This window comes from Carlito syrichta, unplaced genomic scaffold, assembly GCF_000164805.1.
Source record: "Carlito syrichta isolate Samal-C Ts95f unplaced genomic scaffold, Tarsius_syrichta-2.0.1 Scaffold120466, whole genome shotgun sequence".
Lineage (NCBI taxonomy): Eukaryota > Metazoa > Chordata > Mammalia > Primates > Tarsiidae > Carlito > Carlito syrichta.
In genome coordinates, this window is record NW_007064562.1 from 68,175 (window position 1) to 80,142 (window position 11,968).

Sequence of the window (11,968 nt, forward strand, 5' to 3'; positions counted from 1 at the left end):
GCGATTGGTCTTCCTGAGCCACGCGGCTTAACTGACACCAGACAGCGGAAGCTGGTCCCCCCCGCCGCTCTCTGTGGCCCTCAGCTGCTTTCACCCTGGGCCTGCACAGAAAAGCATCGTCTGCTGGCCTGACAGACACGTCACCACACAGACCTCGCAGCAGCCGGCAGAGACAGATCACGCAGCAGCAGAACCGGACCTGAGACGGCAACGGTGCCACTGCCTGAGACTCGGGCTTTCCTGGGAGGCTGATCTTGGAAGGAGCTGCCGTCTCACTTCTGCCTACCTGCCTCTAGAGCCTCGCGGACTCGGGGATGAGGGCTCTTGCAGGCTCCCTCGAACCCTCCTGGACCAACCGTTAACAAACACAACTCGACGCAGCATTTTGCCTCTGTGGTCCACCTAGTCCTGATTCCTTAAGTGAATGAGCTCTGCTAAGTCACCTCACAACTGCACCACCGACTCCTTGTTAACTTTCTCGAAATAGCAAAGCAAACCTCAAGCCAAAGCCACGGACCTCAAGCTATGCCTGGACTGTGACTTTACTTTTCCTCCGTCAACAAACACCTGCCATTGGGTACAGCTTTGGGGTAGCCCTTCCCTGGCGGAACCACATGAGCAGCGCCTTTGGTCGGAGGCTCTTTGTGCATACATACATATTTTATCATTACAGATACAGCAGATTCATCACAGAACATTCAGAAAACAACGGAGTCAACTTGCTCTTCAAGCCAACCAGTGCTGATCCTGGCGTGTCTTCTGCCAGTTGTCTCCCTCCATGGGAGAAATACAAAATGAAGATTACCTAAAAACATGAATTCCTCTGTTCTTGACTTCTTCATGCAGTGTTCTTGCATCTTCCCATACTGTTCAAGGTCCTTAACTCTGACTTACTGGCTGAAGGTGGCCTGTGACAGGAACTGGCTGAATCATCTCTTCCCTGAAAAGTGGGGCATTTTTTCCAATTTTCAGTTGTAATAAACAACTAATTGCCTTAGGTAGCAAGGAATTCACAGGTCAATTGTTCCCTTGGCTTTGAATTTCTTTGCGGACCTCTCACTTGACCGAAGCTGGAATTTGCTTCCATAAATGTAGGAAACAAAGCCATCAATTTCCACGGTGAATACACAGTTTAGCTTGGGGATAACTGAAAAAAAAATCAGGAGCAAAAAGATGAGAAAGAAACTCTGGGAGTTCACTTTTAGGTAGAATACTGCTCATAACACAGTGGTATTAAAAAATAAGCTGACAGGGAATGGGGAACCCCCAAGGCAGCAGCATCAGGGTTAAACATGGTTACTCTGCCATCAGACCAACTCATTCACATTCCAATAGAACTCCACACCCAGTTTTCAGGGTCGAAGCTATGAACCAAACTCCAAGAACCAGAAGCTCCCAGAATGATGGCCAGAAACAGGCTTTCCCATATAACTTCAGATGGGCTCCTGGTTTCATGCTCAGTGGGGACACTTCTGACCGCTTTCTGAGTTCCACAGTGTGAGCAGGAGAACACACAGGAGAACGAGGGACACTCCAAGAGAAAGCGACTCAAGAGCGAAAGGAACGAAGCCTGCCACTGTAGTCTGGATCTGGATTCGTGGGCAGGGTGGGACGGAAACACCAGCCGACCCAAGTGTCGGCTCCAGCAGTGCCATGCCTGAATTGTTACCACTGGGGGCACCGCTCTCAGAACACTAGGGACAGGCGCTGACTTAGTTCCTGACACCTGTTACGCTAGACTCCTGTGAGAGGCAGCAGCTGCAGGCAGGTGGAGCGTCCAGTTTCAGGGCCCCAAAGACCCAGGTCTCCTGAGGCACCCCAAGCAGATCTTTCTTTCCTGGGCCGTTTCCCGTTGGGACTGCTGGCTGCGCTTACAAATGCCTCTGGCAAAGCCAGGGGGGCAGGAGATGGTCTCTGCAGGTTTGGAACGTGGGGCCAGTAAGCACCTGCTGTTTGTGCTGACTTGACAAGTCACACCAAACACTTGGAGTTTCCAGAAAAGGGCTGATGCTGCGGCAGGGAGGCCAGAGCCCACAGTGCAGGTGAGCACGCAGACACCATTACATACCCTTCAGGCGGTCCTCTTGGGTGACGATTTTGAACACATGCTTTGTTTCCTGTAGAAGGATTCCTGTAACACCCACATAAGAAGGGCATTTGGATTTCGTGACTGTAAAGGGAAAAAGGGTTCAAGGTTCAGGCCTCTGTGGTCCTGGGGGAGCCACAGACATCCCGGTCTCAGGGTTGGGGGCACTGGTCCCACCCTCTGAACTAGCAGAGGAGGAAAGAGGGCACCCTTATGGTGGAGGCCCGACAGCTGGGCACTGACCAAAGCGGGAAGAGAACCCAGGCGCCCCTATCCCTTGCTCGAGCTTTGCAGTCTCTGGGTTATTCTAACAAGGTGTCCTTGAAGGGCCTGGGGCCATGGGGGCCTTGGGCAGGGCTCTGGAGCCAAGAGGTCACACACATGTCCGGCACCATCAAGGTCCAGTCTGGTTGCTCTGGGGGAGTCAAGTGTCTCTTGCAGGGCTGAATGAACACCCGCCCACCACGCACTCCCCAGGACCTTCTGGACTCTGGCTAGGATGGAAGTCCTGCTGCAAAGCTGCCCCGCAGTGATGTGCAGTGAGCCGTCACAAGCAGCTAGCCTCCTCCCTGTCCGGACCCACACCTCAATGAGTCAACATTCACCGAGCATCTGCCACGTGCCTGGCACTATCTGAGGGAGGTGCTGGGGGCACAACCCTGAATGAGGTAATTCTACGTCCTGCTCTCATGAGGCTGATGTTCTAATAGGGAGGGGTCAGGTGTGGCCAACCACACGATTACATTTTGCATTGCAGTAAGTGCCATGAAGAAGAAAAGGATAGGGTAACGGGAAGGAGGGCGGACCCTCAGGGGAAGGGATATCTGCATAGGGACCCGAGCACGAGAAGCCAGTCTGGGAACACACAGGGTAACTCCACAGGCAGACGGAAGCAGCCAATACCAAGGCCCGAGGCAGGGCCAAGCCGGGATGTGAGCAGCGCAAAGGGCCACGGTGGTCAGACCTGCTGCCCAGGAAGCTGGAGGGGCCTTTCTGATCAAGAAAGGAGGGAACCCTTTAAGAAGACAGGTGGCTGTAGGAAGGCTGCGAGCAGGGAAGGGACGTCATCTGACTTTGGTTACAGAACCTTCACTCTGGCTGCTGGGCTGCGGGAGGAGCCGTGTGTCAGCAAGAGAGGTTAGGTAGTTTCTGAAGTGATCCAGGGCAGAGGACAATGGCCCAGGTCTGGGCAGTAGGAGATGCTGAGGCCTGAAGGGGAAGATCAGGGACGAAGAAACACGGACGCCTCCTGGGTTTTCGGCTTGAATAACCAGATAAGCAGCAGGGGCCCTGGCAGTGATGGAGAAGGCCAGGGGAGGGCTGATGTGAGAAGCCAGCCCGAGCTCTGCCAGGGATGTGTGATGTGTGAGGTGCCTACTGGACACCCGGGGGGCTATGTCGAATGGACAGCTAGATGAATGAGCTTGGAGTTCAGGGGAAAAGTCTATGCTGGAGATGATGGCTTGAGGGCTGTCAGTCATAGCTGACATTTGAAACCACCGGACTGGATGGAAGGGACTCTGCTCAAGATTCCAGGACACAGGCGAGTTCCAGCAGCCGCTGTGGCCCTTGGGAAACCAACAGGGGCCCCTGTGTGGAGAGGGCACACAGAGACCACTGAGCGCGTGTCCCTTGAGTGGCCAGAACTGGCTGAGACAGCTGGAATCCCCTCCACCATCAGTGCTGGTGATCTGGGGATATTTCAAAGAATCCACATGGCAAAGAACATGTCCAAAAGAACACCAGCACGAGGCTGCCACTGAGCACCAGTTTGAGCATCTGGATGACCATGTGCTATATGCTCTTAGGCAAATTACCTGAAATAATAGCACCGTGAAGATCTGCCTTCAACAGCTTGGCTTGAATCATCTGTGGCTGCCTACAAGGTAAACAGAAGTCCTGAATTTATACCATGGTAAAGAGTCCCGAAAGAAGCAAACAGGGCCGGGCTTGGTGGCTCGGCCTGTGATTCTAGCCCTTTGGGAGGCCAAGGCGAGTGGAATGCCTGAGCCCACAGGTTTGAGACCAGCCTGGGCAACTTGGCGAGACCTCGTCTCTATAACAAACCAAAAATGAGCTGGGTGTGGTAGCATGTACCTGTAGTTCTGGCTACTTAGAAGGCTGAGACAGAAGGATCACCGGAGCCCAGGAGGTCAATGCTAGGGGGGCAAAAAAAAAAAAAAAAAAAAAAAAAAAAAGAAAGAAGCAAATAGGCCCACAACCTTCTGCAGCCAGCTAAGAAAGATAGCTGATTCTTTTTTTTTTTCACTCTGTCGCTCAGGCTGGAGTACAGTAGCACATTCATGGCTACCCCAGCGTTGCCTTGCTGGGCTCCGGCGATCCTTCTACCTCAGGCTTCAAAGTAGCCGGAACTACTAGTATGTGAATTTTTGATTCATTGTAGAGACGAGGTCTTGTCAAGTTGTCTGGGCTGGTCTTGAACCCATGGGCTCAGGTAATCCACTCGCCTTGACCTCCCAAAGTGGTGGAACTACAGGCTAAGCCACCAAGCCCGGTCCCAAGATAGCAGACTTGTTTTTTAAAATATTTTTATTTTTTATCCCTCTTCCCAACCCGACAGCTGATTCTTAAAGTAATTACTAAACTTGGAATCTTCCCCAAAGAGCAGAGCTTCAACAACTCACGTGTCTGGCTTAAGACCATTGCACAGGTCCCTGATGTACTGCTTCCAGAGTTCATGTAGAGGAAGAAAAAGACTGTATCTATGGTAAAGTCAGAAACAGGTAAGAATTAGGCAACATGTAATGTCCAAAGGGCACAGAGCTTGGCTTGATGCACAGAACTATAACCTGGGATTCTTCGAGATTGCATGCAAATCCTAGTTCCACTGCTGGTAACTGACTAAAATCAAGACCGTCACCTCCTAAACCTGTTTCCTCACTGACAGATCCTTCCTGAGGCTGAGATTCTACTAATGAGAAGAGTAAGTAGTGGCCCTTCTTTGCCCCTTCATCCTTTCTACAGGCTAGAGGCAGCCATGACAGCTGGAGCTCAAGCAGGCATCTTAGACCAGGAGAAACAGCTCCAAGTGGGGTGTGCGGCCTGGGTCCCTGAGGGCAGTGGGACTGCTTGCCACACCAGCCTGGGGGGCGCATGTCAGGACTTTATGAGAGAAACAAACTTCAGGCTTGTTTAAGCCACTGCTGTTTTGAAGTTTTCTACTGCATGAAATAGAACTTAGTAAGCCCTCAATAAAGCTGGAGTCGCTGGTTGTACTGCAGATCCTTGGGTAAGGTGACAGGTTTGTCTGGAAGATGAGTGAACAGGTGTGGAGAAGATGGGGGAGCAAGGAGAGGACCCCAAATCTTTCCTCAGGGCCATTACCCCATGTCTCGAGGCCCTGTGGGGACCCATTTACATGAAGTCTTAGGCTAGAGGAACAGGAATCTCGAGCTCAAGCTCACAGTCACTGTGAGACACCAGGGAGGCAAGCCGAGGGCAGGTGGCAGCCCCTCTTCCGCCCAAAGCCCAGCTGGTTTTGTGAGTGGGGCCATGGACAGAGGGATCTATTTTAATTGTCTCCCAGAACATGGGAGGCTGTCTGCCCATAGACCTCTAAGCAAAAGCCTACAGTCCCAAGACATGCAAACTTAGAACCTTCGCCAAGACAGGATGCGGTGTCAGCTGGGGGCAGGAAGATGTCCTCCCACAAGACAGTGATGCCTTCCTTTCAGAAACTTCTGAAATGTGTACGCAGCATCTTTCTTTAGCAGGAAATCTGAGTGGGCGATTTTGTCCCCTGCTATTAAAAGCTACAAAGAGATACGTATTAAAAAATTTCAGTTCCTCTTTTCTGTCTGACAAAGCCTAAAGGCAAACAGCCTGCTGCCCGGACAACAGGTGACGGCGCCGGGCTTCCGCGTGAAGGCTAGGACAGAGTCTTACGGGTGGAGGCTAGGACAGAAGCCAAACAGTGAGAGCCCTCAGTCTCACCAGGCTCTGCCACCAAGAGCCAACCCCAAGCACAGCCCAAGAAATCGGTAAAGGAAGGCTGCCCCCTTGTGGCAGACGACGGACAGGCACGCTTAGCTTCTGAGAAGCAGGGGCTGCCTAGCCGGCCACCACTCCTACGGTCCGTCCACACCCGAACAGGAAGATCCAGTCACTGCGGGTAGGAAGACACGGCAAAGGCTTGGCTCACCTCTGCTGCTCTGGTTTAATGTCAAAGAGCCGCAGCTCCCGTCTCTGCCTGGCGGAGAGGCCTCTGGATTTCCTTTTCTTCTCCTTGCGCTTCCGGCGAGTAAAGTACTCCAGAACGACAGCTTTGCGCTGCAGCTGGTCCTCCCGGGCTTGCCGGCTCATGTGGGGCATACTGCGCCTCAGGAAGGCCCGCACGAAGGCCTCGGCCTGCTGGACTCCCGAATGCTGCACGAGGACAGGGAGGTGTGGCACTCACTGCTCTGGCCTCGGCAGCCCAACCGCCACTCCCGGGAGCCGCCGCCACAGCAGATAGGGCTACCCTCACTCACGCATCTGGCTACCCACGGAGGCTCACACAGACTCTCGCCTGCCAAGTGTTTCCCACCCATGGCTGTCAGGCCAGGAAAGTCACACGCATGTGCTACTCTGAGAGTTTGTCACGCAAAACAGCCATGTCAAACACTGACTTCCTGTCCTGCTTTTCTGAGGTTTTCCTGAGGGGATCAAACATCTTTATGTCTGGAAGAAGACTTCTCTCTTCCTTGGCAGAATTGAAAACTCGAGAAATGTGTGACCAGACGGAGGGAAGTGCGGAGCAGAGCCAAGCTCTGGCTGTGGAGGGCAACGACGCCAACCCCGCGCCAGGGAACCTGGGCAGCACGGGGAGCTCCCGGTGGACCACGGCCCAGGGGCAGGAATCTCGACAGCACGCCCACAGGACCGTCTTCTTCACCGGAGTTCCAGCCCCGTGGGCCCAGTACGGCTACCCCGAGAGGCCTGCTCCCGCAACACGTAGAGAAGGGTCTGTCCAGGGCACCTCAGGCCCTGGGCTCACTCTCTCCAACGAGTAACAGCAGCAGCAAGCGGTCATGAACGAGTACAGGCTTCAGAGAGTTCCAGGCAAAATAACGCACAGCTGGGGACAATTCTTGAAGAAGCTCCCAGCATCGGCACCTCTCACGATGGAATTCCAACTGCTTGTTTCTCACTCTGGGGGGGTGCCCCTGCCCACCGTCTGCCACGTCCTAGGAAGCCCTGCCTACCAAGGTCCTGCCGCTTGGCCGGGTGGCTTCCCGAGCTCTTTCTGTATCAACCGGGCTGTAAACACTACGACTGAAGCTAACTGACAGACTGATGCTAGCCTGTCAGTTTAACCTGTCAGCTTCATGGGAGAGAAATGGAATGAAAAGAGACGATATATATAATCTTTGAGGCAGTTCACAGTGAGGATAGCAGGAACTGTGTCTGCTTCAGCTTTGTGCCTCTAGGTGCTAACTAACATTAATCCATTACCATCATTGTTACTGTAAGAGGACAGTTATCTGATTCCTTTAAATGCCTAAGTAGCTTCTCTTCCACAGAGAAACAAAATAAAGGTACACAGTCTTTCAAAATTTGGGTTTCAAGGTAATGCTCTCATGACGTAATAGTCACCAGAGGAGCTTTTGTCAAGTTGACAGAGCAGGCTGAGGCATCCAGATATAATCTGTGAACTCCACTTAGGAAATGTGATTTGCATGCCTTCTTCAGAAGTGAAGGGGGCAAGGGACAATTTCCAGTGAGGTGCTCAGAACCTCCCACAGTGGGGGAGGATGCAAGACAAGAATTCTTCCCAAACCTGACTCCGGCACAACAGGAAAGGAGGCCAGCATCTGGGAACAGGCCATCGGAACAGACCCTGACAGAGCCTAAAGCGTAGACAGAGATGTGGGAGGAAACACCTGAACCCGTACAAGAGGACCAGAAGCCCAAGAGTCATCTTTGCCATCACCTCTGCTGCTCCCAGACCTCCTGCCAAGAACTGTACCTGAACATCGAGCTCGTCTGCCTCTTTCTGAGAAAAAGCATGGTAGATCACACCTGGAGGATTAAAAAAAAGAAGAAATGATCAATTTTTGTTGGTATGGCTATAAGACCCACAATTTTTCTAACTATGAAAATAACTGCTTATTCAGAGTTCGAAGATGAAGTTGGTATAAAGAACAAAGCTTCCATGCTGTTCTAGATGCCTCTAAGCCTGTCCTCTGGCCACACCTACCCTAGGAGTTCCAGGGGGTGGTTCAAAAAGCATGCTTCTCAAAATTTAATGTGTGTAAAAGTCTCTGGGCTTTTATTAAAATGTAGATTCTTGGTTGCCACCCCTAGATCCTGCACTTCCAATAAGATCCTAGATGTTGTCACAGGATCACACTTTGAATTACACTGGTTTAAAGTATCACAGGTTAGAAGTTTGAGCAACAAAGTAACTCATTTAAGTTATATGATATAGCTGTCCGTATGCAGATGGATGGAGATACATTTTGTTGACTGTAAGATGTTTAAAAAAGATTTTTCACATTTTAACATCTATGAAACTGGAATATATCATATAATTGATGATGTCCTGAATTGATAAAATACAAGGGTCTTTCTTCAAATTCAAAATATATATTGATTAATGTGGTTGCAACCTCTGAAAAATTCCACATTCCAGTTTCTTCACTTATCTGAAGAAGAAAACCATGGCATGGGGGACACAGCACAGGTGTGAATGGAATAAGAATCATACACAGGCCTAGTTTGAGGGCCAAATGGCTAGAAAATTCGGTTCATGTTACAGTATAAATTTCAGCCGGGCATGGTGGCTCAAACCTGTAATCCCAGTACTTTGGGAGGCCGAGGTGAGAGGACTGCCTGAGTCCAGGGGTTTGAGACCAGCCTGGGCCACTTGGTGAGACCTTGACTCTACAATAAATCAAAAAAATTAGCCGGGTGTGGTGGCGTGGCACCTGTAGTTCCAGTTACTTGGAAGGCTGAGGGAGAAGGATTCCCTGAACCCAGCAGGTTGATGCTGCGGTGGTGGGGAGCATGCCACTGGGCTCCAGCCTGGGCAACAGAGTGAGACTCCAACTCAAAAAAAAAAAAAAAAAAAAAAAATTCATCCTAGCTTTCTTGTGCTCCCCTGAGGATGCTTGATCAAGCAAACCAAGGTGGTTACGAGTTTTTATACAGTTTGGGTCTCCCCCAAATGTAAGATGAAGGTTATAACCTGTTTGTAGAACAATCTGTAGGGCCTGGAGCTCCAGGAATGACTCGGCTTCACTTGTTACAGGTACCTAACACCTGACTTGGCAGTCCCTGAGCGCTCATTTCTTGCCAGGAATCCGATTACAAACTATACACATTCCATCTCTTTACACGTCTACACATGAGAAAATCGAGCTCAGAGAGGATGAGACACTTCACTTGATCTTTTAGCTAGGGAGTGGCAGAGGTGGAAATCCAATTCCCGGTCGGAGATCCGGTCTTAACGGTGTCCACACTCCGGCCGAAAACCGCCCCGCTGCTCGCTCCCTTCCTCGGCACGTCTCGCCTCCCTCAAGCCCCAAAGCTTTGGGTGCTATTCTCCCGCAGCTCTCGGCGCTTTACAGAAGACAAGGTGGGCAGCAAGGTGCCAGCGAGAGGCAGGGCCTTGGCCGCGGTCACTCGTGGTGGCCGGCTCGGGCCAAGGCCTCGAGTCCTCCATCTCTTAACACCAGAAACCGCGGAGCGGGCCCCGGGAGACGCTGACGCCGGTGCCCAGCCGAGCCTTGTGAGCGGCCGAACCAGGTTAACTCGCGCTCGAGCCCTCAGTTTGTCTTATGGAAAGTGGGACAGTCCGGAGCAGCGCTGTTCGGACGCCACAGCGACAGGCGGGGCGGACTCGTGTCACCACAGGCCCCTGCTCGACCTTCGACATCCCCGACCCGCTCCGCCATCGTGGCCCCGCTTACTCTTCATCCTCGGGCCGCTTCCGGTGCGCTGTGATGACGTACCCCGCCGGCGCCCACTCGTTCCTTTCCCCACTTTGCTCAGCAGCCCTCGGCCTCCTGGCCTTTCCTGTTAAAGCTTCTGGTGGAAAGGGTCTGGTGCCCGAGGCCGCGGGACACGCGCCGTCGCCGCACGCACGCGCCTCCCTCCGGCTGGGGCCGCAGGCGCCCGCAGCGCCGAGACGGCGCCGCCGTGACGTCACCGAGGCGCGCCGGTCTCGGGTGGCGCATGCGCCTGGGAGGGGACTCCGCGGGCGCGAGGGGCGCTGGTGCCGCCGTAGGGTGCCGGGGTGGCCTGGCCGCTGGGCTTTTTCGGCTCGTGTCTTTTGTGGACCAAGCAGTAGGACTGGGATGGAGGCGGGTGCTGTGCTTGTGAAGGTCCAGAGTAGAGCGAGCGGAGCCGGCTTGGCGGGAGGCCACCGGCGAGGCTGGGGACCAGGCAGGACGGAGATGGGCCTGGCCGGCGGTGCCGCAGTGGGAAGGAGGTCCGTGGGGGCGGTGGTCAGTGTTCCTGCAGATCAGTCGAGGCGCTTCCGCTGGGGGGCACAGGCCCGAAGTTGGGAGAGGGGCCTGGCTCTGGCTCTGCTGCCAACTAGCCGTGCGACCTCGCTGAAGGCACTTCCTGTCTCTGGGCCTTTCTTTTCCCCACTGTCTTGAGTGGAGTCGGCCTTGACGGCCTTAGAAGGCTTTCTTGAGGCTCAGAATATTCGTTTTCGCTAGCAAGATAAAGGGGAAAAAAAAAATATTCTCGTTACTATGGGGGGAAAGTCCAACTGGCAGAAAGGCCAGGTGCTGTGCCGACGTGGGGGACGCCAGTTTCTGCCGAGGGTTTGACTTGGGCCGGGTGCTGGGTGGGAGAGAAAAGCGTGTGGTTCTTGTACTCCACGTCAGGGGTTCTGAGCTTTGAGTACTGTACAGACTAATTTCTCAGAGAACCCTGTCCAAAGATTCGATTTTGAGAAATATTGGCTTAACATTTCTTTGTTGGTGACCTTTTAACCATTTTGATTTTAAACACATAAGGCTTTGAAATTGAGTAGCTCATCCGGATGAATCTGGATGCATTTGTCTTATATGTGGATTACCATCAGTATGGAAACACAGCATTTCAACAGAAATGTGTTGACATGCAGATGCCTGAGAATAGTTAGTAGTATATGGAACTGAGTTAGAGAAAGTGCTCTTAGGGACTGATAATATGTGAACTACCAAATGTGAACTTTATTTTTTTGAGTTGGGCGTCTCACTCTGTCACCCAGGCTGGAGTGCAGTGGTGTTGTCATGGCTCATTGACCTGGGTTCAGGTGATCCACCTTAGCCTCCCAAGTAACTGGGGCTACCCGGCTAGTTTTTTTATAGAGACAGGGTCTCGCCATGTTGCCCAGGCTGGTCTTGAATGCCTGGGCTCAAGCAGCCACCTTGGCCTCCTAAAGTTTTGGGATTACAGGTGTGAGCCATTGCACTGGCCTGTTTTTAAAAATGAAATAAACAGTTATACATATTTATGGTGCACATGTTTCAGAATGTATGTATGTTGTGGATTGGCAAAATGAGCTAATTAGCGTATGCTAACACCCTACTTTTTTTGTGTGATGAGAACTTTTAAAATCTTTCAGAACTGGGCTGGGGGCTCACTCCTATAATCTTAACTACTTGGGAGGTTGGAGGGTTGTTTGAACCCAGAAGTTCAAGGCTGCAGTTGTCTATGGTCCTGCCATTGCACTCTAGTATGGGCGACAGAGTGAGAACCTGCCTGTCTCTGAAAAGAAAAGAAAAAAATCTGTGTTCAGTGATATTCAAGTATATGATATGGCTTTTGTTTTTTGTTTGAGTTGGAGTCTCACTTTGTCACCCACGCTGGAGGGTAGTGACACGTTCCCGGCCACCGCAGCCTCGATCTGCTGGGCTCCGGCGATCCTCCCGCCTCAGTCTT

The 11,968-nt window shown here is 52.3% G+C and overlaps 1 protein-coding gene across 2 annotated transcripts; it reads right to left on the reverse strand.

The window, feature by feature from the left end:
• Positions 1-526: 526 nt before the first annotated feature.
• On the reverse strand, positions 527-10,036 carry POP4 (POP4 homolog, ribonuclease P/MRP subunit). 2 transcript variants are annotated; one of them, XM_008048043.2, is made up of 7 exons: positions 10,000-10,036; positions 8,055-8,107; positions 6,249-6,472; positions 4,732-4,809; positions 3,904-3,965; positions 2,069-2,170; positions 527-1,147 (listed from the first exon to the last, which is right to left on the reverse strand). In XM_008048043.2, exons 1-7 carry the CDS (start codon positions 10,004-10,006, stop codon positions 1,011-1,013), a joined length of 663 nt encoding a protein of 220 aa, XP_008046234.1. In that variant the 5' UTR covers positions 10,007-10,036; the 3' UTR covers positions 527-1,010. The 2 variants fall into 2 exon arrangements, with proteins under 2 accessions (XP_008046234.1, XP_021563224.1); XM_021707549.1 differs by having other exon boundaries at positions 4,732-4,803; positions 10,000-10,035.
• Between the last annotated feature and the right edge of the window lie 1,932 nt (positions 10,037-11,968).